The 23,652-nt window shown below is 48.4% G+C and overlaps 1 protein-coding gene across 2 annotated transcripts in view; it reads right to left on the bottom strand.

Moving 5' to 3' along the window:
- SETD2 (SET domain containing 2, histone lysine methyltransferase) overlaps positions 1-23,652 on the bottom strand; it is a 43,710-nt gene that overhangs the window by 9,230 nt on the left and 10,828 nt on the right. Inside the window, exons 3-14 of one of the 2 annotated variants that reach the window (XM_042816514.1) lie at positions 23,185-23,316; positions 22,195-22,323; positions 19,865-19,988; positions 18,738-18,815; positions 18,338-18,435; positions 16,076-16,202; positions 14,706-14,840; positions 14,090-14,218; positions 11,676-12,311; positions 5,051-5,099; positions 3,774-3,951; positions 374-1,049 (exon numbers count right to left, since the gene is read on the bottom strand). In XM_042816514.1, coding sequence (XP_042672448.1) covers positions 374-1,049; positions 3,774-3,951; positions 5,051-5,099; positions 11,676-12,311; positions 14,090-14,218; positions 14,706-14,840; positions 16,076-16,202; positions 18,338-18,435; positions 18,738-18,815; positions 19,865-19,988; positions 22,195-22,323; positions 23,185-23,316 — 2,491 coding nt within the window. Of the gene's footprint in view, positions 1-373; positions 1,050-3,773; positions 3,952-5,050; positions 5,100-8,885; positions 9,054-11,675; positions 12,312-14,089; positions 14,219-14,705; positions 14,841-16,075; positions 16,203-18,337; positions 18,436-18,737; positions 18,816-19,864; positions 19,989-22,194; positions 22,324-23,184; positions 23,317-23,652 lie in introns of those variants that run through there. The other variant, XR_006168408.1, reaches the window with a different exon arrangement.

Below are 23,652 nucleotides of genomic sequence, written 5' to 3'. Positions count from 1 at the left end.
CCTCACTGGAAAGAAGCTAGCAAGATGTGCAGCAGGAACACCATCACTGGATAATCTGAAATGCAAATTAGTACACACTAAAAGAAAAAACTGATGGGGACTGATGGGAGTGATGCACCCATCAGGGGGAAGGAATCCTTATGGGAGATCACATCCCAGTCAAGCAGCAGTAACCACAAAGCAAACCTGTGCTTGATACAGACTCTCAGATGGAGTTATCTCAGCAATGCTGCCCAACACTACAGCACATCAGGATGGCCCCTGGCACACTGTGAACACGCACAGCATTCCAGCTGCAGGCTGGCTCCCTTCCTTCTGCGGGTGCTCTGTGCCACACTGTGCCTGAAAAGCTCACCCTTCCCCCATGGGTTACCTGCACAATCGGCGGGGTCGTCTGCGAGTAGGGGGACGTCACCCCATAAACAGTCTGACAGGTCTGGCCTTGGTAATATATGGCAGGCTGGGACTGGGCTGGCGAGTACTGCTGCTGCACGGCCACAGTCTGCTGGCTGGAATCCCACACCCCGTAGCTCTGCCCCTGCACTGGTCCCGTGGTGGGCACGGGCAGGACGGCCACGTTGGGTTCCTGGTGAACCACGGCGTCGTTTTGTGCTACATACTGAGGAGTCGTCACCTCCATCGGCGTTGCTACATGTTGGACTACTGGGACAGGCTGGGGAGTGGGCAGGGTGGGTTCGACTGTGTGCCCCACCATGGGCTGAGGGTGCTCGTATGCTGCTGGGGAGCACATAGAGTCCATGCTCGGGGTGGGCAGCAGCACCTTGCCCGCATTGGGGTTGCTGGGGTCCACGTAGGCCTGCATGGGGTAGCCGGGCGGGTAGCCGATGAAGCTGTGGTGCGGTGTGCCGTAGCCCATGGAGTCGTAGGGAAGGGGGGAAGTTATGCCCAAGTTCTGCAGTTGTTGTTGCTGCTTTTGGGCCTCTCGTTGGGCCACCTCCTGCTCAAAGAGCTTCCTGCGCTCCTCTGTCGACAGCTTGTTGCGGTCCTTGAGGCGGACTTTCTTCTTTGAGGATGCTGGCGTGTCATACCTGCAACAGAGAGAAGAGGAACCTCAGAATCAGAGAACAGCTGGGTTGGAAGGGACCTTAAAGATCACAGAATCATGGAATCATAGAATCATAGAATGCCCTGGGTTGAAAAGGACCACAATGCTCATCCAGTTCCAACCCCCTGCTGTGTGCAGGGTCACCAACCCCCAGCCCAGGCTGCCCAGAGCCACATCCAGCCTGGCCTTGAATGCCTGCAGGGATGGGGCATCCACAGCCTCCTTGGGCAACCTGTTCCAGTGCCTCACCACCCTCTGGGTGAAAAACCTCCCCCTAATATCCAACCTAAACCTCCTCCCCCCTGCAGTCCCAACCCCTGCCATGGGCTGGTTGTCCCCTCCAGCTCAGGCTGCCCAGGGCCCCATCCAGCCTGGCTTTAGGGAGCACCAAGGATGGGGCACTGCCCTGAGCAGTCCTAGGACTAACAGAACCCAGAGACGCGTGGGCAAAAGCAGCAAGGAGCCCTCAGACAGGCTGGGTACCACTGCTTCAGCCTGTGCTCAATTCTCCACTCCAGGTTCCAAAAAGCAGGAGCAAGGCACTCCAAACATCCCACAGCTTTATCTCCTTGCCTCAGTTCATTCAGCTTCCAGGTGGACATCACCTTCTGAGCTGTGCCACGCCGAGCCCCCGCATCCCCCCCACTGCAGGCAGAGCCCCAAGCACACAGAGCCATGTGCCCTTCCTGTGCTCCAGACAGATGTGCAGACATTACTAAGAACAATGGAATTGCAAGCAACACACTGCAGTTGAGAGTTTTGCTATTTACTAGACCACAGTTTTAGCTTGAAAAAAATATAATAAAGTGTGGATGGATTTTTTTTTTTAAAGAGTGAGAATTTTCACCCTGAGATGCAGAGCAGCTGCAGGGATTTTTCCAAGGACTTAAAATATTACAAAAAAAAAAAGAAGCCTAAGGACTTTGATCAGACCTCAACCATGGAAAACTTCAGATCAAAGGTGGATATTTTGAGAAGTTACGAGTGTGGTAAAACAGGGATTACAAGCAGAAATGTTTTGCAGCCCTAAGAGAAGTGGGATTCTACAAAGCATCCCATATATTCTTAATATACTAACTTGGAGTTCATGTGTTCAATTTACATATCAAAAGCACATTGCTACCAACACTTAAGAAGTTTCCTCACATTCCCAGAGTAGCTGCAAGCATCTGTTAATGTGAACCTTATTGACATGAAGAGCTCAATTTAAGTAATTAAAGTCTTTCCTGGCACTGCCTCAGGAGTTTACATGGGAGGCAGCTGGCGAGGAAGGACAGACAGAGGAAAACTGAGGATTAAGCAGAGAGGGAGTCGCAGCATTCTGTGTTCATGCAATCCTTCTTCTTCTACCCTGTTTTCTGTTTCGTCCAATCCTTCATACTCCTTCTCCATCCCTTCCTCCTGCACTCAAGACTCCCATCACTGTGGTTCTGCTGTAAGCCTTCTTCACAAATGTACCTAAGGGAGAACTGAGGCAAGCTTAGGGAAAAGGCAGCACTCCTGGGACTGCTGGGAACTCCAGGCGTGGGCTGCAGCTTCCCAAAGCTTCTGCTCACATCTTCCTACCTTGCTTGGTGAAGAGCTGTTTGTTTGCACCCCTCCAGCCTATTTTCCTTCACCTGAGCACACCACTTTCACCCAGAGGGTGGTGAGGCACTGGCACAGGTTGCCCAAGGAGGCTGTGGATGCCCCATCCCTGCAGGCATTCAAGGCCAGGCTGGATGTAACTCTGGGCAGCCTGGGCTGCTGGTTGGTGACCTGCACACAGCAGGGGGTTGGAACTGGATGAGCATTGTGGTCCTTTTCAACCCAGGGCATTCTATGATTCCCTTCATCCTTTCTCCTGTCTCCACAAACAATGCACTTACTCAGCTCTCTCCTTCTGCCCCCAGCCCTCCGTGATGTTTACATCCTCCAAATGGGTAATTACAGTATTGTAGATTTCTGGCTTGTTTTTAATGCAGACATCTCAAACTTTCCCACTAGGAGGGAAAAAAGGATGCTGGCATGGCTGACTCACCAGCAATTGTTCCCTAATTGCTATGTAGCCTTAGATCCTATTTAAGAGGGACAATGGAAAGCTGACTTCTGTAAAGGAGATTCCTTGGTACTGCCTTTAATACGATTTGCAGTCTCCCTGAAACACGAGACATGTAATATATCCTTTCTCTTCATGAACAAGGAGTAAAGAGAACACAGGAGAGAAACAATGAAAATGGCAACAGCAGAAGTGCCACTGGGGGTCGTCTGTTCTGCCCAAGGAGATTGGTTTGTGTTAGAAATCCTGTTTGGCTTGGGCTTGCTGCAAGTTGAATTTCACACCCAAGTGGATTGGCAGGGGAGAAGGGCAGAGGCTTAGAGTTTAGTGGGCATGATGGGCTGATGGTTGGACTTGATCGGAGATCTTTTCCAACCTCTGTGGTTCTTTGCATGCCAGTGATGGCTCAACGGTTGGACTTCATCACCTCAGAGCTCTTCTCCAACCTTAACGATTCTACAACACTGAAGACCCCTTTACACCTTTGCTCACTGCAGCACGAGAAGCCACAAGAAGTACCACGGACACCCAGGAGCAGCACAACTCCCAGCTAACACAACTCACCGCTCAGAATTCAGCCAAAACGCTCTCTTCCCCAACCCTGCGTGTTTGCAGAGGCCACCAGGGCCAATTTCCCCCTGTTTTGACCCTTGGCAGGGCCCAACTTGCCTGTCCTCAGGCCTCTTGGTGCCCCGCTCATAGGCTGATGCCGGAGGGGACAGCGAGTCTCGCCTCCTCTTCTTCTCCTTGCTCAGGCTCTGCCACTCGGGGTCTGTGCGGCTCAGGACGGGGTTCTTCGGTGTGGGAGTCTGATCCCTGAGGCCAGCTGCCTCTCTGCCTCGGTCAGCTGTTGGGAAAAATGGGTAAAAAGAGAGAGTTTTTATAATTCAGAGTATATTCCCAGCTCCCTCTTGGAGTTTCAGTGGTTCCTCTGTGTCGGCCAACAGAGCGCCCATTCAAACAAATTACAGGTTGTCCAGAATCAGCCTCAGGACTGCAAGTGAGGTTAAAATAAAGCTTCTATTTTCACTTCTATTTTTAGACACTACTCCAACTTCTGAGCTGTTACCTAATGGATGAAAATGCATCACTCATTTCATTCGTTTCCCCTCCTCCCATTCTTTCAGCAGGAAACCTATCTGAGAGTGGAAAAGACTCCAGACCTTAGCACAGCTCTCCTGTAGTGCTCTGACATTCTGAAACCTGACTGTAAAGCAAGAACTTCCCCATGCCTACTGTCATTGACACAGAGTCTGTACTGAAAGACATGGAGCTGGAGGGCTCAGGCCTCAAGAAGCAGCTTTCAGGACGATGAAAAACCCCAAATGCTCTCTTGCATTCTTGCTTCCAGCCTCAGAGATAACTTTAGTTTTCAACTCCAGGTTCTAAAGGGCTCTTCTTCCCACAGCAAATGCATTAACAACCTCATTACTTCCTCCTGATTCTAATGATGGTTCCTGGGCATGTTAACACTTCAGTGCAGAGATTTGCTCCAAGGGAAGCCCCAAGCTTAAGAGAACAGCAGGACAAGACCTCCGTCCATGTGTCCCGCATGTGGGTCACCAGGTGTGGGGCCAACAGCTCACGACTGCCCTGGGATCACTCAGTGCCTTCCCAGGGTTTGGCTGTGATACAATCTGTTCTGGGTGCAGCTCCATGGGTGATGCTTGTCCCTCCATCAGCCACGAGACCACATGAGACCATGGCCCAAAGCACAGGGAGAAGCCTCCACCTCAGAGCTCCTCTCTGCAAACCAATCTCGCCTCCCTTGCTAGCAGCTGCTCATGCATCAGATATTTTAGGGATTTAGGGAGCAGACTGGATAGGATTTAGGGCTCCGAGGTGGCATCAGCAGCTCAGCTACCAATTGGGAACCTCTCCTGACATCACACACTGGGAAAATTAATCTGTTTTTTAGGAATACATGGAAAAATGTGAGTACATACCACTGCTCTCCTTCTCCGCTTGACTCTTCTTTGGGATTCGGTACACCTCCTGTAAAACAAGCCAGAGGACAGAGCCAGGTTTTCAGCAAGAACATCCCTGAGTCTACAGGGCTGCAAGAATCAGAACTCATCAGAATTCTAGCAATTCAATCACAATTTTAAACCAAACACCAAGAAATGGTATTTGGAAGCAAAGTTTTAAGCAAGACACTGTGGTGCTTTCTATATATTGTCCTTCATCACCAATTTGTGTCTGTGGAGTCTATGAGGCTTTTGTGCCAAACAGGGCAGCTGTTGATCAAGGACATCCCACTCTGTACACACTTGGATTTTGGCTGAGTGTTGCTTTGCTAAGCCCCATTTTAGAGATGCTACACCACTAAAAGGTGTGACATCACTTCTAATGGCTCGGTGCCTTCCCAACAGCCCAGCAGCCCTGGGTTCCTGACTCCTGCTCCATGGCAGCAATGCTTTGTTCGCTAAGTGTCATTCAGTGCTCAACAGCAAAGCCCAAACCTGAGCAAAGCCACTTTTTCCATGAGCAAGCAGCATTAGTCCTCTGTACCTAACCCAAGAGTACAGGCAGCAGCAGCACCATGATGCCTCAGGGGGAAAAAGCACTACAGTGTCTTCAGTGCAGCAGCAAAATCTCCTTTAATTCAGGGCATGGATGTTGCCTGTGCAATTCCCAACCCTACATAATCTTTAGTTTTGAAGAAATACAGGGATGAAATAACACCAAGGTCAGGTCTCAGGCTGGCAAACCTGTGCCAGTTTCCAGCCTGCTTTGCTAACAGCTCAGAGAAAATCTCAGAGCAAAACAAACCATTTTCTTTCAAAATATTAACCATCAACCTTGATTTGATTCAAGCTGGCTGGAAATGACACGACCACTCCACGGGGTCACCCAGCTGCAGCATGTTGCATTAGCTACATCAGTTAATGAGAGCCCAGGTTTAGGTTCCACCTGTACTGTTTTAACCTAACTGTGTGCCCCATGGGCTGAAAAAGCTCAACTTTCCTTTGGTGAAATGAAGGAAAGATAAGAAAGCCCGTTGTGGTCTGGCCACAAGGCACAATCACCTCAAAGGTGCTGCTGTAGGTTGTAAAATGTGATAGAAGCAGAGATGATTCTTTTAAATAGGGTCTCATGCCTATTTTGGTTTTGAAAGGAAGGCACAACCCTGTGTCTGTTCAGCCCCAGTCACTGGTGATGGCTGATGGTTGGAATTGATGATTTAGGAGGTCTTTCCCAACCTCAATGACCCCTTGAGTAGGCATGGCAGTGATGGGTTGATGGCTGGACCAGATGATCTTGGTGGTGTTTTCCAACCTTAATGATTCTATGACTCTATTTTCTCTCTTGCTTGTGCTAGGAGTTTCCACAGCCCCCAAAGCATCCGAAGTGCTGCATTTTTCCCTCTTATTTTCTTCTCTCCTGCACCACCAGTCCCTGAAAGCTCATCTTCAGAGAGCAGCAGGCAACGAAACTGAAGCTGCTGGCTCCCAAGTAGCAGCACCACACTGAACTGGAACCAGTGAGCCAACCCAGACTGCTCAAGCATAAAGCAGCATGCAAGAAGAGAAGAGACATTGGCTAAAACAGTCTTCCCAGCTCCAAAAGAGAATTCTCCTATTAAACAGCAGAACATGCAACATGAAACTACTGGAAAAAAAAAACGATCCGAGCTAATTATGAACTGCTGCATGGCAGCCAGTTGTTTATTTCTGGACGGCGGATGCAGAGTGCCAGGATCAGGCTGGGGAAGAGCAGATGCAGCAGAGCCTTGGGAAGAGCAGCAGGCAGAGGGATGTGTCAGCACCGTGCTATGAAGAGCAGATGGTGGCCAAACAGACGCTCTGAAGAGCCTGGTTTATTCTGGGAAGCGGAAGCTGCTCGCTGCTGCATTAATCAATGGGAGCACTGCTAGCACAGCCCAGGGGGCTCTGCACCTTTGAGAACCATTTTTAATGAATTACACACAAAACGAGATGCAGAAAGTGAAGTGATGTGAGTGTTACATGCATAAGGAAGGAAAAAATCCCTGTTGGGTGTACACACACCATCCTTGAGCCAAGAGAGAACTCTCTAGTCTCAAAGGACACAATGGCACATGGAAGGGAAGAATGGGCTTAACTCAGCTTCTCCATTAGCTCTCAATTATTTCTGCTCGATGGAGCTGAGCTGGAGAAATCCAACTGCTACAGGGCAGAGAGGCTCATCCCAAGAGCATGCCCAGAGTGCTGTGGGTGCCCATTCCATCCCTGGAAGTGTGCAGTGCCAGGCTGGATGAAGCCCTGAGCAGCCCGATCTGGTGGGGGCAGCCAGACCACAGCAGGGACCTGGAACTGGATTATCATTAAGATAACCCAAATCATTCTGATTCTATGACCTCCAGCCCTGCACACAAGCAGGAAGCTATAGGATGGTGCCAAGGTAATAAGGACTGACCCCAAAGCCTTCCTTATGTAAAGATCAAAAAAACCTCAGTTCAAGCAACAACCTGGCTGCTCACCAATGCCTATTGTTTCCACGAACTGCTGGAAGTTATAACAAATATTCTCATTAAGGCACGTGATGCACGTGCCAGGATGGTAGCCAGTCACTCCAGGATGGCTGTGTGGTGTGTGACTGGGAGAAGAGGCCACCCAAGCTCTGCTATTCCCATCAGGCTAATAATTATGCTCACAGAAAGGGTGTTTTGACTGTAAAAGAGAAAGTCCACCTTGCCAAAGCCAAACAGTGGGGCTATCACCTTAGCCCTGAACTGCTAAATACTCCTGAAGCCAAAAGCGTTCCACTAAAACCCATAAAATTCAAGTCATTTGGATCTCTCAACAAGTTTTTCTTAAAAAAAAATCTTCTCCAACTACTAAAAAGAAGGTTTGCAGAGCCTCAAAGCTATGACTGTTAGGAACAGGCTGCCCTGAGAAGCCCTGATGCCCCACCTTCCCAGTGCCCAAGGTCATGGATGGGGCTGTGAGCACCTGGGCTGGGTTGGGTGGGCTGCAAGGTCCCTTCCAACCCAAACCACCCTATGATTCTATGACTCCTATCCAGCTCTGGTTCTCTTAAAGGATAGATTTTAGATGTGCAGACAGCAGACCATCACTGGATGTCTAAGGAGAGGGACATGGAGCTGTTGGATCTGAAGATCAGCTTTGGGTAAGTGGTGATGGAACCCAATAAGCAGACAGCCCTCAAACTATCAGCACACTTAACACCAAACGTGCCTCCTGCCCCTACTGAGATTTAAACCTTCAAAAGGAGAAAAGCTTCACGACAGGTTCTTAACAGCTTAGATCTCAGCCACCAGAGGTGTGCACGTCCCCTTTGTGGTGCCAACCTTACTGAGAAGGTGAGGGTGATGCTGGAAGATGTTTTGAGATGCCGAGAGGGGAGAGCACCAGAGCCCTCCACCATCGCAGCACGTGTTGCTCTGCTGTGGGTCTGACTGCTGTCCTTGAGGCCTTACCTGCACAGGACCACAGCACAATCCTTGGGGTGCAGCAGGGTCTGATTTCAGCCTGGGTAAAGCACTCACCACACGTTTGGAGAGCAGGGCACACAGCCCAGGCTGAAAACTTCCCCCGTGGGACGTGGTGGGTGTGTGATGTGGTGGATGTACAGCGGTGGCATTGCTCCTTGTGGGGCAAGGAGCAGCCCTGAGAGCCAAGGCAGCTGGCCTGTGTGTAGAGGTATAGAAAAAGATAGCTCACTTAATCCTTTCGTGCCAGGGGTGGGGATTTTCTCGGAGCGACGTCCATTGCCGGCAATGGACGCACCAAAATAACGTCGGCATCACTGAGTTAACCACCTCTGTCCTCTTTTCACCTATTAAATTGCTCATGCACCATCCAGCTTCCCAACCATCTTCCCGTTTCTTCACAGCACGCACGCTACGTTCTCTCCCTTCTTCAGCACGGAGTTGAAAATGGAGTTGAGAAAAGGTGACACATGGTCAGCTGGTGATGTTAACAAGCTCCTCGCTGCCCTGAGAAGCTGGATGGAAATGGGTGAAATTACAAAGGGGGTCATCAGCACCACTGGAGAGGACAAAGCTTAAGTCCCGAGGTTTCAGACCCCCCTCCCAACCACCCCAGCCAGCTTCCTTTGGTCATTTAAGGCTGCACCACCATTAGCATTGGGCAGCGTCCCTACAGGTGGAAGGCGGACAGAAGCAGTTAACTCAGAGTGCCACGATGGGGATATGGTTTGTAGGAGAAAAATGACTTTTTTTGGTATAATGCTGCTTGACTGGGTACACCACAAACACCCTCACCCCGAGCACACGCTGCAGTGGGTTGGTGGCATCCTCACAATCATCAATCCCTTGCAACAGACACAGAGGGGATGCGAGTCTACATCCCAAACTGACGGCTGAGGGCTCCCACTGTGCCCAACCTGAGCTCCTCCTGGCTCCAGAGATAACTCAGGCTGGGATGCAGCACATGGTGGTAGCATGGCAGAGCAATATTCAAGGGAAGTTCCCCATTTTATGCAACTTCCCACTTTTTTCTGAGCACTTTTGAGCATTGTTTGTCTGCTGCTTGAAGTTTAAACGCTGCAGCATGTAAAAACCTCTGGCTGCAATTAAAGGATTGTATGGGTGGTCCAGAGCAGGTGCATCTCCAGCACAGCAACTAGCTTAGCTCTCAGTTTCAACAACCCCAAGTACTAGTGGTGAACAAGAAAGGGCTCTGTTTCAATGTAACCCCAAATTTAACCTGACAGTGTCACTTAAATAACCCATGAGGCACACACAAGGAGTCTGCAGGTTAAAACCTAGGGAGCAATATGCCACAGATCGACTTCGTGTAGAGGAGAGGGGAAGGAACATGAAGAAGCACAGCATAACTTCTCTGCAGATACACACTTTAGTTCACATTCTATATAGTAAAGGCTTACTTCTTCTCCCACTTAGAGAAATGATTATGAATCACAGAATCAGAATGGCCTGGATTGAAAAGGAGCACAATGCTCATCCAGTTCCAACCCCCTGCTATGTGCAGGGTCACCAACCAGCAGCCCAGGCTGCCCAGAGCCACATCCAGCCTGGCCTTGAATGCCTGCAGGGATGGGGCATCCACAGCCTCCTTGGGCAACCTGTGCCAGTGCTCAAACAATTCTTCAAAACTTGAAGAGCATGAGATTGTTCCGAAAAATTCAGAGATTAAGGTAAGATTGATCTTAAGTAAAACTCGAGGTATGTTTTACAGATGTTAATGAATGCACCTATGACAGCTGAACAACACGAGTGAAGGTTCAAGGACCCAAAGCTCACTGCAGTCTCCTCCACCTGCACATTATGGCACTGCATTATGGGCACCAACCATTTTTATCAACCTAAATCATTTTGCATTATCCATTTCAATAGGCAAAGAACTCTTGACCCAACTGATGCACTGTAAAATGTAAACGTGCTTAAAGATTACTGATTAAAACTGGGCAGATGCTTGATTAGGAGAAGTGCAGAAGAGCTCCACCAAGACATCCTCGTTTGGTCTGGCAGGGACTCAGCTGCAGGGCAGCAGCACTGGGAAACTGCAAGGGTCCCTTTTTTCTCATCTGACTTTGGTGACGTTGGTGAGGACAGCACTCAGAGCCTCGTGGCAGGGAACTGCCTTGGCTTTGCAGGATCCTCAGCAAATGCTGCTTTAATACTTACAAATTAAAGCTCCCACCCTCTTTGTTTTCCCACGAAATACAATCCTATAGAAACAGTTGATGGATGAAAGCTCTCAAAGACCTAATGAAAGCCCCAGAAAATGCCTCAAGCACGGAGTGGCAAGTTACAGATCTGTGTCCTCAACCTCATGCAAGATAGTTGTTGACTACAGCTGTTGAGCTGTTGGAGTGGCCAAGAAGGCCATCTACAGTGCTCAGGGACAGTTGCTCAGTCCTGGAGAAGGCAACCAGTAGCCCTCAAACCCTTCTCTTGAGTTATCTGCTCTAAGAAGAGCTCAGTGGAAGCAAAACGGCGAGCAGCTACCTTCAAAGGCTCAGATTAACATCCAAAAATCTAAGTATTCACCTGATCTAAACACCAACTACAAACATCTAGAAGAGAACCCAGCTTTAAGCTGCCACCAAGAGAATGGAAATTGCCAACCAATGGTTTCTGGGGGCTTTCTACATTGCAGATGTAAAACAGATGTTTGCAGAACAGGAAACACTGATCACCTTCTGATAACTCGAGAGCTGATGGATCATCAGTTTCTATCAACAGTGATGGATACTGGGCCATGCCAACTAAAAATGCTTGTGGCACTGTTGCTAGCCTTTTTCTGACTAGCTGAGAACTCAGAGCTGCCCTCTCCCTAAGCAGTCTAAAAATTCTAACTAGGTGGTTAAGATGCCTTTGTGGTGGCCATACTAAGCTGCTCCTTTCAGAGCGCAGCACAGAAAAGCCTACTGTGAATCACAGACAGGGCAGCTTGCAATGAAAGGCTATATACAGAAAGCACCTGGAAAAGCTCATCACATAAAAGTGGCAATCCCAGTTGTCAAAGTTTACCAACAGAATGCACCTCAGCCCTGCGTGCGCTCAACCACAACAGCGCTGCGTGTTGTTCAGCAAGGGCAGAGGTGCTGCAGATGCAGGTGCAGCAGGGTGCTTCTTACCTTCAGGTCTTTCCAGCTGTCGAGCAGCCTGGTGGCCAAGTCGCTCACATCCACAATTTTGTCTGTTTGCTCTTGGCTCCTCTCGCTCTCGACGTCAGAAACGCCTTCCTCTTCGTCCTGAGATGGCGTTTCCATCGTGATGGGCTCCTCCAGCTTGGTGCCATTGCTCTCCTTGACCTCTGCTTCAGGCTCAGCCTCCAGCTCCTGTGGCTTGCTGCTCTCCACCGGTGGATCCGTGGCCATTTTCACCTCCTGCTGCGGCTGCTGCTCCTCTGACACCTCCGTCGGGGGAACCTCCAGCTGGTCCAGGTCCTCTTTGCCTTCCTTCCCCTCCAGCTCACTAGTTGTATCCGAGATGGCACTGTCCATGCTGTTCTCACTGATAATTTTGAGCCTCCGGAACACCAGTTTCTTGGGGGTATCTGTGTCTCCCTCAGCACTCTGCTTGGCAGACAGCTCTGGCGTGTTGAGCGGTGTGTGAGCGCGCGACGTGTTCTCACTCGAGTATCCATCGCCCTCACTGAGCTGTGGGATGGCACTCTTGGTCTGAGCCCAGCGTTGGATGATAGGAAGCACCTTGCTCTCCTCCAGCATGTTTTTGGTGGGTATGGGCAGCAGCTCCAGCGTCTTCATAATCTAATTGCAAAGGCAGAGTCACAGCTGTTAAGAGCTGCAGAATTCATAGCTCTCTCACACCTGGAACAATTCCCCTTTCTCAAGAAATAACTGATGTGAACAGGATCATAAAACAGAATCATTACAGTTGGAAAACACCCCTAAGGTCACCAAATCCAACCCCAACCCAGCTCACCATGCCCACTGACCACGTCCATCAGTGCCACGGCAGCCTGTGCCACGGCATCACCACTCTTTGAGAGAAGAAGTTCTCCCTGATACCCAACCTGGTCACAAGCTGGGGACAGCAGCGTCCCTTTTTTCTCCACTTTTTTGTTGGAGAGCAAGCAAACCAGGAGTAGAAAGCAGTGAGCACAGAGTTGCAATACGCCACGTTCAAAGAGCTCAGGACTTACAGATGGCCACAGCCATTCCCAGGACAACCAGCACAGCTCAGCAGTCGCTGGTCAAATGTGCTGTCACATGGCTGGATGGGCACTAAAGAAAATCTCAGAGACTTCAGAACATATATACTATAGTGACCTCAGCAGCCTCTCTCTCAAAAGCAGAGGTCAGATCCCTGACAAACAGGGATTTGAAGATTTGATTCTGAAGCAAGACACAGCCATGCTTTTTCCAGCGCTTGAAGTTGCCCAGCTTTTCGACTTGCTCCTCCTTAAAAATCAGTCCTCCAGGAGCAAAGGACAGAAGATACTCTTAGGGCACTGTGCTGGTTTCTGGCCTTGGGAAGCTGGTGACCAAAGACCAACTCTCTTAAAACAATGTAAAAACTAAAGGAGAAAAAAAAAAATGCAAAGTGTGACCTGACCTTTATCACAGCCTCACTTGTTAAGAATTGCACAGATTTTAAGAGTATATTAAAGCCATAAAACTTAAACCTGTATAGTCAGCATGGTGTGATCAGATTCGTGAAGAGTGGAGACCAAGCCACCAATGACACAGTGACTCAGATGCCCTCTTAACACTCGTGGGGAGCAGCTCTGGCTTTGAGAACAATGATGCTGAGTGCCTGAATCTACCCTAATGCAACAGGGCAATCAAATCCTAATCTGAACAGTGTGCTGGATACTTCTGAAGAGGAGAAGCATATGGCTGCCAAAGGTGGCTTGCCTTCAATGCCATCTCTTCAGCAGTATGGGGCTGTCAGACATCATTCCTCTTGGGATCAGGAGGATGGCACAACTCATTCAGAATGCTAAAGGAGAAAAACCATGCTGAGCTAAGGAAGAAGAGCTGCCAGGCATTGCCACCACCTCGGGGACACGAAGCAGGAGTGACTGATAGGATGGGCTCCCTGAGCTCTGTTTTCTGTCCTTGCCCTCAAGGCTGGGCACGCTCTCCGAAATCCACAGCAAAGTTCTGTAGATGCATCTTTAAGAAAGGAACTTCCAGATGTTTTTTTGCATGCGATGCTGAAGTGCACATAGAAGACAGAAGTATTAAAGTTCCACTTCAGCCCATCAAAGCAATACCTCAAACTGCCTCTGTAGTTCAGTATGGAATAAATATAGATTGCTGCCACTGCTGTTTAAGTCTGGCTCATGTTACTAACTCAGAAATCTAAGAAGAACCACAGAAGCAAATTCCTTCCATGTATTCAGAACATCCTTTAAAGCAGGAGTTCCACGCTGTGGCTGCGAGGATACCTGCAGTTTGTTTGCACCAACACTTGGTGTGCAATAGTATCACATACATAATATTTAAACGGACGTGCTGTGAGCAATTAGCAAAATCATTATGAAAGCTTCCAACCTGACAGAATTAAGGGAACCACTGACCTCCAGTTGCAGCTTGAGGTTGTTGGCGGTGCTTCCCCTGCTGTCGCCCAGCTCTGTCATCCAGATCCACAGCAGTGACAAGCCGTGGCACTCCAGGAAGGACTTCAGGCAGGACTGTGAATGCGTGTTCTGCGTGGGCCAAAGTGACACAGAAGGGTCAGCAACTCACCAGCAAAGCCTACATTTGTTATCCACACCCTGAGGTGGCCAATGCTGCCTGTCAGACTCACTGCCACATGAAACACAGAGCCAGAGCCAAGACTGGCACGTGTCTGATGCAGCTCAGCTGGACGTGGCTGCTGCTTTGGGGGCAATAACGCATGCAGCAGAAGTTTATGACTATTAATGAGTGGCTCATGCTGCAGAATAAAACTTCACGAGGTAACATGCTGCCCTGTAGGTGGGCTGCAGGTGACCTGCACTGATTCAGAGGAATCACAAAACTAGGCTCAGCATTACACACCATCTATCAATGAAGCAGAGCCGCTCGGCTCACACTTGGGGTGCTGGCACCACTGAGACACCCTTTTCATCTTACTTTCTCCTTCTTCGAATGATGGCTACAAGGCACTGCTTACCCAGCAATTCCTTCCCACCCCAGCCTGGAGCTGCTCACCTGGATGAGCTTGAGGCAGGTGAGCTTCTGCTCCAGGGTCTCGATGCGCACCATCAGCCGGGACAAGCTGAGAACTTGGTTCTTGTCTGAGAGGCCCTCCCCGTTCTCCAGCAGTGCCTCCAGCTCCCCATCCACCTACAGGGAGGACAGAAAGCCATGATCAGGCCGCCCTACATGATGCTAAGAGCTCCTTCCCTTGGCCCTGAAGGGCAGCACAAGTTCTTCCCGATTCATTCTCACATACTGTAAGACAGAAGTCTGGTTTTAATTTGACTCAGTTGGGTTGCTTTTATCTGGAATATTACGGGTTTCATTCAACATTGTTTAGACCTGAAATACCATACAGAAGTGCAGTGTTCCCATCAGCTCTCTTTACAGCACCCCAAATGGAAGGCACAGAGGGCAGTCTGTCCTGTAACCGTACCCGCACGCAACACCAAGGCATCCCCAGCCCTAACAAGCATTTCTCCTAATGAATAGCACATTTGAGATGCATATATACATCCGTGCCATGTGCACAGTGCTCTGCAGGGGAATTTCCAAGCGTGTGCCCAAAATGCTTCTACTTGGAAGTTTACCTTTTCACACAGGAAAACAGATGTGCACCAAATGACCGTAACTGTTTAACTGCAATGATTCCTTAAACATCCAATTCACATTTATAACCACGACCAGTGTTTGCACTGCTCTCCATGCAGACACTGAAACACCGACCTTCCCTGTTTAGCTCGCTGCTCAGTGGCACTAATAAGCATGTTAGAACCACTTACAAATGACTTCTGATTTCTTGGCTTCCTGACTCTCAGGATTTCAGCATGCAAAAATGAAGCTGGCATTTTCAAAGGCAGCACCTCCCAAAGGAGCAGGTAACAAATGCTACTGGTAGGAATGGTGCTTTCTTTTCTCAGGAAGAGAAAAATTCTGTTTTGTAGGAGCTAAAAGGAGTGCACATCACTTCTTCCTGAGTGTAAAGTGCTTCTAAGAACTCGTCCTGACTGCTTCCTGCATTCATAAATCCATGAGTGCCATTCAGGGCAGAGAATAGGCTCATGTAACCACTTGAAGAGGTTTATATGCATGAGGAGCTATAAAAAGGCTTTAAAAAGACTGGATTTCAATCCCTTATTTCATTCACATCCAGCTACAGACACAACTGGAACTAACTCAGAGAGAACACAGTGCTTGTTCACACAAGCTCCTCAGCGCTGACTTGCCTCTAGGCCAAAGCAATTACAGGTTCAGATTTCACATCCCAGCTTGAGGATGGCAGCATTTTAGCTGTCCAATTTCAGGTAATGTCCTCAACAGTGCTGTGTTTCAGTGACAAAACCAACAAAAAAAACCCAGACACCCAGGTGAATCCCACTCACCGAATCCTTCTTACGGGAGCGTTCCTTCTTCATCTTCCCCCCTGCAGCCCGGATGCTGACCCTGTTCTCTCCTCCCAGGTAGCCCCGGCAGTTGGCTGAGCCACAGAAACATTTCTGAGCTTCTTTGCTGTTTGGGGACAGAAGTAACACACAGTTAAATAAGGAATCCATTGCACTCACGGCCCGTTGTCGTATCTTAATCCTGATACTGCAGTGAGGAAAGACCATTAACCACATTGCCTTGACACTTCTGGCACTTCTTCGTCTCTTTTTCTTTCCATTGTTCTTCAAATTCCTGCTAAGCAGCTAGAAGGAAATATGGAAAACATTCACATCCCATCTTCGCAGATGGTTTGCACTGTCTTGCAAAGCCAGGCTGCCCAGATCCAGACTGCTACTTCCCCAGTTCTCTGCTCTTCGCACAGTTCTCAGCTCCATGCCTTCCTGCACGGCGAGGCCTTTCATTCCACCACTAAAAATTCAAATAAACCCATCAATTCTTAACCAGCTGTTGTGATTCCCTGTTGTTTCCACAGAAAGCCAAAGCCTGGTACACTTCCAGGCCAGGTCAAGATGTAAAATCCAGAAAGGAAAAGGCTGGAGAGTTGGATCCATTAACCTCACATCACACCTTGCAATCAACCAACATTGCACAGTGGTGGATGCCCAATGCCTGGAGACATTCAAGGTCAGGCTGGACAGGGCTCTGAGCAGCTTAATCGAGCTGTGGGTGCCCCCTGTTTGTTGCAGGGGAGTTGGACCAGATGGAGTCCCTTCCAACTCAATGATTCTATGATGATTCTATGATATGCCAGAACTGCTTGAGAGCATGTCTTTTGATTGGAGTAGTGGGGATGGGCTGATGGTTGGACTTGGTGATCAGAGTTGATCCTTTCTAGCCTTAATGATTCTATCATTCTGTGTGACATGCAGAACTGACTGGAGGAAGTTGGCCATGCAGTATCAGCAGTAACTAACAGAGAAGCTGCAGTGTCTTATATGAAGCAGAAGATGAGGAAGGAGACATGTGAGACGAGATCTGAAAACTCCAATGAGACAGAGACTAGAGAGACTGACCTCAAATACAGGAGATACCAAGTCAGCCAATACAGCAAAAGACCAGACCAGGTGGAAGATGAGTGCAATGAGCAGCCACTTGGAACCTGGGCTGATTGGGCACTAGGCCACCTACCTTTAGGGTAAGACCATCAGCCCCTAGCCAGGCCTAGCCCCCACCATTCACAGCACGTAGCTCCATGATAGCTTGCATGGGCTGATGCACTTTCTGATAAGCAAATCCAGGCAGACAAATCCCACCTGGGGATTCTAATGAGCCATCAGGCCTGTCTCATCTTCAGAGATCTGAGCTTTCCAAGAAAGGAGCACATGTGGCACTACCAGGCATGGGTGAGTGGGCATGGTGGGGATGGGTTGGGTTGATGACCTCAGAGGTCTTTTCCAACCTCAGTGATTCTATGGTCTATGCCTGACTACCACCTGGAACAGAAAACTACATGGCAGTATCTGAACCTTAGCACGAATCAACCTACAACTAAAAACTCAGCTCTGACCCTTACATTGCTGCAGAAAGCAGGATCCAGAAGGAAGAAACGCTCATAAAAAAAAAACAGTATTTGGTAAAGATGCCCAGGGATTATACAACAGATCTACAGCTAATCTCATAATTGCACGTTTCAAAACAGCTAGATGCCATTTTGTGCTAATCACGTCAAAGAGAGTGAAATACTTTGCAGGATGCCTGGATGAGCAGCAATAGAAAATACTGAGCTCAAGTGCACGAGAGCAAAGCCCACGCTGCACTCTGCACATGTGCAGTCAGACAGAGAGAAGGAATGTGCTATCTGTTGGGCTTTCACAGCTCTTGCAAGTATTTGCAAAGTTGTAAAACAGTAGTGGGTGGGAAAGAATGAAGAGGCTTTATTTAAGAACATGGCAAAGTCTAAAGCTCAGGCAATTAATAGTTAGATTGAGGAAAGAAACAGTCAGATCATTATCTGGGAAGTTTCCATTGGGGAGAGATGGTATAAAGTGGGAGAAAAAGAAAAGAAAGTGATTTCAAATCTCTTCTGTTTGAAACAGAGAAACTTTATCCAGGAAGTATTTCATGCAGTTGAATTCCTGTTGATTTCTAACTGTTCTGCTAGATGAGGCTCTGCTTTGGAGCATGACTTCTTCACTGCATCAATGCTCACAAAAATTGTAACTTGCAACACTTGAAGCAGAGGGAGAGCTGGAACCTACCCGTATCTCTGGAACTGGTAATCAAAGGTCAGCTCGGAGCCCGAGGGGACCAGCTTGGTGGTGAAGAACCCAACTCTGAGCTGCCCATTCACAGTCCACTAAGGCAAGGAAAAAAAAGTGACAATGGTTATTGAAACAGCCAGGCTTGGCTTCTTTTTTTTGCATGAAATTAGCAAGACAAATCCTCAAAGCAACAGTGTTACATTTAAGCTTTGCTAATTGAGCCCGCCATACTTGCCCATTTCAATGGTGGCTGTTTATATTTGACTAACAAGAAGCTACATCAAAAAAAAACAAAGAGACAGAAAGATAAAGGAGAAATGCCTTTCACTTGGAGCTTGCTAAGTCACAGGGCAGCCAAGTGAGAGGCAGCAGCAGCAGCTTTGATCCAGCACTTTACCTTTTGTGTCTCACAGTTTGGTTCACAGCTGTGGTTCATAAAACGAGAGCAGTTTCCTTTCTGGGTAGCATCTATTATCTGGAAAGGAAATAACAAATATAAGAAAACAGACTGCCCTCCCTAGGCACAAGGCAGAAATATTGAGCAGCATATCTGGAAACACAGCACGGCTGAAGGAGAACGTGATCACTGCCAAAGTCACCACCCTTTCCTCCTGCACTGTTAGCATTATTTAACTGGGAGAGAATGGATTTCATAGGGATAATAAGTGCCCCTCAAAAAGAAGAAATGGTACGTGGTTCTTAGTTCTCGTTACAGACTGATACTGAGTTCTTTGGTTTGGTGGGGATTCTGAGTTTGCAGCATCAGTTTCTGACCCTCTGATACAGAGTATGGGTATCAGGGCTGGTGGAGCCCCACAGACTGTGCTTTAATGGGAAGACTGCCCCATGGATCACTGTGCTCTTCCTTTCTTAGCTGGGCAGGACGCCTTGTGATCACATCACAATCCCATGGCACCTACCAGAACTGCTTACGTGGAGGGCAAAAAAAGGAAGAAGAAAAAAAAAAAAAAAGAACTTGGGAGTATTTTTAGTTCATTTACTGTAAAAATCCCAAGACCCAAAAAAATCTCGACAGAAGTGATGAGCAGAATTGGGTATTGCATTTCTATTTATATCCCTTGTTCCCAGCGAGCCAGAGCTCAAGGCAGGCAGTGCCACAGCTCTGCATCACAGCTCCATCACTCCACAGACCCCAAACTGCTGATAAGCTGAAGTACATGAAGAACTTCTGGTGAGGACTCTACTGGCTCAAGGTGGACCAATGAAGTTACTTCTGTAAACTGGGGAAGTAAGAAAACTTGGATTCCTGTTGATGCGTTTCTTAGACTGGTTTATTTTGGTAACCAATAAGTAAATAAATTCAGTTCCAAGCACCTCACAGAGGTGTGGTTTCTCCCAGCAGAGCCCATCACTCCATCCTTTCCAAAGCTGCTGGACAGAAAGACAAATTCTCTTCTCCCACAGCACCTGCTCTGAGGACACTGGGTGCTCACACTGAGTTGGGGCTAAGCCCACCAGCCAGCCCCTCCGGATGCCCAGCATTTTGGTGGGCTCCCTGCTCACCTCGTCGTTCTTCAGAGCCATGAAGTAGTAGTGGATGTTCTTGTTGCGGGCGTATTCCTTCACACGTGCCTTGAACTCTTTGTGGTCCAGCACCTCTCCGCAGTACTCCAACACAAAAGTGTTTCTGGAAAGCACAGGGGGAAAAAGCATCACTCATTAGCACCAGAGAATGGAAATTAACTGCTACTGAGACAAGCTTGTCCTCTTGGTACAGCACTCTGTACCAGCTCTCATCTCAGGCCGTTCAGATTAACTCATTTTTGACACTCGAACCACCAGCAGCATCAGAGTGAAAGGCCCAGAGGCAAGAACAACACTTCCCTACAAGCAATGATTGTTCTCTAAAAGAACCAAATTTGGGGGGCAATGTGCAGAGGACAACAAAGAAAGTTAAGGAAATACACTGCTGCTGGATGGTTTTCCTAAAATGAAATGGAAAACCTGCCTGCACCTTGTTGATATGGTGGACAAAACGTGGGGTTGATAAAAAGCCCTTTTTGATCCTAGGAAAGATGAAACTTCAAGCAGAGATGGAGGAGCACAACCAGTTACCCCAACCCCAGCCTATCACAACACACTGCTAAGCTACTTGTCCTACATTTTCCCTTGCTTAATGCCACCCTGAATCCTTCAACTCTCTTCCCTTGTGCTTAAACAGCAGAAGGCAGCAGCCCCTGCCTAGCTCCCCGCTGGATGGAGCACTCCTGCCCACAGAACTCCAAGCCTGGAAACCCGAGGGCAGGAGGAGAGCAGAGCAGAGCTAGAAATGTCCCTGACCATCCCCAGCCAGGTGGCAGTGGTCTCCTTCTGGCCGCATCACCCCTCTTTGGCTTTGAGAGCCCCCATATCTGCCTTCTGCTGCTACAATTCTCACTGTCTTTGCCCAGGGAAATGGTGAAGTCACCACTCCCAGAAGTGCTCAAGAACCATGGAGATGTGGCACTTGGGGACACGATCAGTGGGCATGGTGGGATGGGCTGGGGTTGGTGATCTCAGTGGTGTTTTCCAACCTACACGACTCTACAATTCTATTAATTAGTCTCACGTATTTAATACAGCAGTAAAAAAAGATCTACAGTTTTCCAAGAGTGCCAGAACCCAATCCTGGATTCCTTACCAGACATCTGTCTTTCCCTGACGCAAAAAAATCAGTCTCCACAGAAACTCACTAAAATAACCTGAGTTACAGTAAACCTTTGCACAATTAAACTCTTGACTTAAAGATCACAGTCCCTCATGCCCTTGAGACTGAACAGGCCCACCATGCCCATCCCACAGCTTTCTGAAATGCAAATCAGAGCCTGGTGAAACTCCCAGTGCACAGCACTGCTTCTCACAGCAAGGTGAGCTGTCCTACAAAGCCTTTTGTTACTCATCTGCTGAGCTTCACATCTGATTCCTGCATGACAATTCCAGAGTGCATCCAGGCTCAGACATACACGCTGCTATTCTGTTCCTGGAGGCCTTACCCAAAGCTCTTTTTACTGCTGTGATGATATGAAGGCACCATGGCAAAGGCTCCCAGCACCTCCTCGGTCTGTCCTACCTCTGTCCCATGCCTGCTCCCTGCACCACACCTGCACAGGAAAATGGACCCGGCACTATGCTTCCTCCCACTTAGCTTTGGAGTGTGCCAGGTTCAGAACAGAGCTGGAATTCCAAAAATACTGGCATCCATTCTGCTGCCAGCCTAGGAGGAAGCAGATGGGTTCATCCACACTGCAACTTTGGTGTTCAGGCCCTGGTAGTTCTTTTGTGTCAGACTCAAGGTAACAGCATGCAGCCAGCCATGGTGTGCGAGTTAACATCTGGGTTCAGCTCCATGTAGACAAGTCAAAACCAGAGTTGGAACTGTGAGCACCACCAGCGTAAAACAAGCACTCAGAAGAACAGCAGTTAGCTAAGGATGGACTAACAAGGGAGGAAAAGCCCCATGGGTTCTCCATGTAGTCCTTCATGGAAGGAAGCAGACTCAACAAGAGGGTAAGCTTAGAGGTGGTGAAGAAAATGGATGCAAAGAGAACATGCTCCTCTTAAGCCAAGTGACAGGGAGAAGGGAACACACTAAATACAAGAGGAAAGTAGAGGCAAGCCTGCCAAAAACCCTACTGAGAACTCTAGTAAACTTTGGTGGAAGAGAGTAAAACCAGAGTGGGTGATCCAATGCACAGTTGGGACAAATAGGTGCAGGTAACTGAGAGGAACCCTTGACAGAGCACGAGGGCAGCATGTAAAACTGCAAGGATAACATCAGCAACTTATTTCCCATGCACGAGGGAATCAAAGGAATCAAACAGCACAACTACATCATCCAAAGAGCAAAAGCTTACGATGGGAGATCTTTGGCAGCTCTGAGTCCCCAGCCTTTCTTCTCAGTAAGGATTACTTCAACATCTGCGTGCTGCTTCTTCTGGAAGCGTCGGTTGGAACAGAAGTCACCATTTGGGCACCTGGAAGAACTAGGAGAAGGAAATGGAACAACTCAATTCTCATCGTCACAACATGGGCAACAGGAACAGCTGAGATGGGAAGGAGATGCCATGTAACCATAATAAACTCAGTGTAAAACTTTCAAATGTGTTTTGCTATAAAAAGTATAACCATCTGACTGTCAACATGTAAATGCAGACTATTTCTGGAAAGAAGATAAAAACATTTCCAATGCAAATGCTACTGCACTTGTACGTTGTATAATCAAAGTGGGCTGAACTAGCTAATTCTCTCCATATTTCCATGAGTTCTCATCTCATGATCTCCTATTTTATTGTATCTGGGCTAAATTAACTAAGGGCAGCTAACTTCTACCCTTCCACCCAGCTTTATGACCTGCATGCTGTGCCTACCAACCTCAGCCCCAGGCACCCTTCCCTGCCTCCTCCTCATGTAGGCAATAGCTCCCTTGGCCTTCCAATCCCAACCAGGAGGGGAAATAAGATGATAGCAGTGGCCTGCATGGCCCTGGGGAGAGCACAGATGCACAAGGAAAAATGAAAGAAAATTAGCAACTCACAGAGAGCAGTACTTGCATTTCTGACACTCTCCCACCAGCCATGCTTACAACCAGGTCGAATTAAGCCCCAGGAGCAGAGGACTCCAGGCCTTGGCAGTCAGTTTTACAGGAGACCACTAAGAAAAATACTCAGTTTGGAAGACCTAAGGTCAGATTTAAATGCTCTCTGCAGGCTCTGAAGCTGAATCCACACTAGTCAGTGAAAACAGGAGCACGATGACAGCTTGTGGCCAGCAACCAGAAAGGTGTGAATTCCTCCAGGTGCTCCCAAGTCACCTCGTGCTCCACAGGGGCTGACTGGCCAACTCACCACTCGATCATGAGCAGGCGGTTCAGGCAGTCTTCTCCACAAGCAACCTCCCCCTGGGCTCGTTCTTCCTTGGAGAGAGGAGGGCATTCACACAGCATCCGCTTAATATCCCGGTGGGATTTGCTCTTCTTTCTGTTGAAGACAGGTCATTGACAAAGAGTTAAGACATTATTCAGGTACAGAAATCAATCTTTTATCAATCGTTACTGAAGGAAATGAATTTATCCTTCAGAAACTGGACTTATCTTTGGACAACCACAGAGAACCTCTGGGTAACTACGGCCACGGTTTGAAGCAGGAGGTGATGGCTTTCTGATCACGTCAGGTTGTTTCTCAGAAAGCCATCCCAGGATATTTAGCTTTCACTTATCCTTAATGTACACAACTCAGTTTTACTATCAACATAGATGTGTACACACATACCCCCACACACAGAGGCTGGACTAAAAACCCTTTATTTTGTCTTAC

Source organism: Centrocercus urophasianus, unplaced genomic scaffold (assembly GCF_019232065.1).
Source record: "Centrocercus urophasianus isolate 14NV4802_14NV808 unplaced genomic scaffold, USGS_Curo_1.0 seq_16, whole genome shotgun sequence".
Lineage (NCBI taxonomy): Eukaryota > Metazoa > Chordata > Aves > Galliformes > Phasianidae > Centrocercus > Centrocercus urophasianus.
This window is presented reverse-complemented; position numbering and strand designations above follow the sequence as displayed.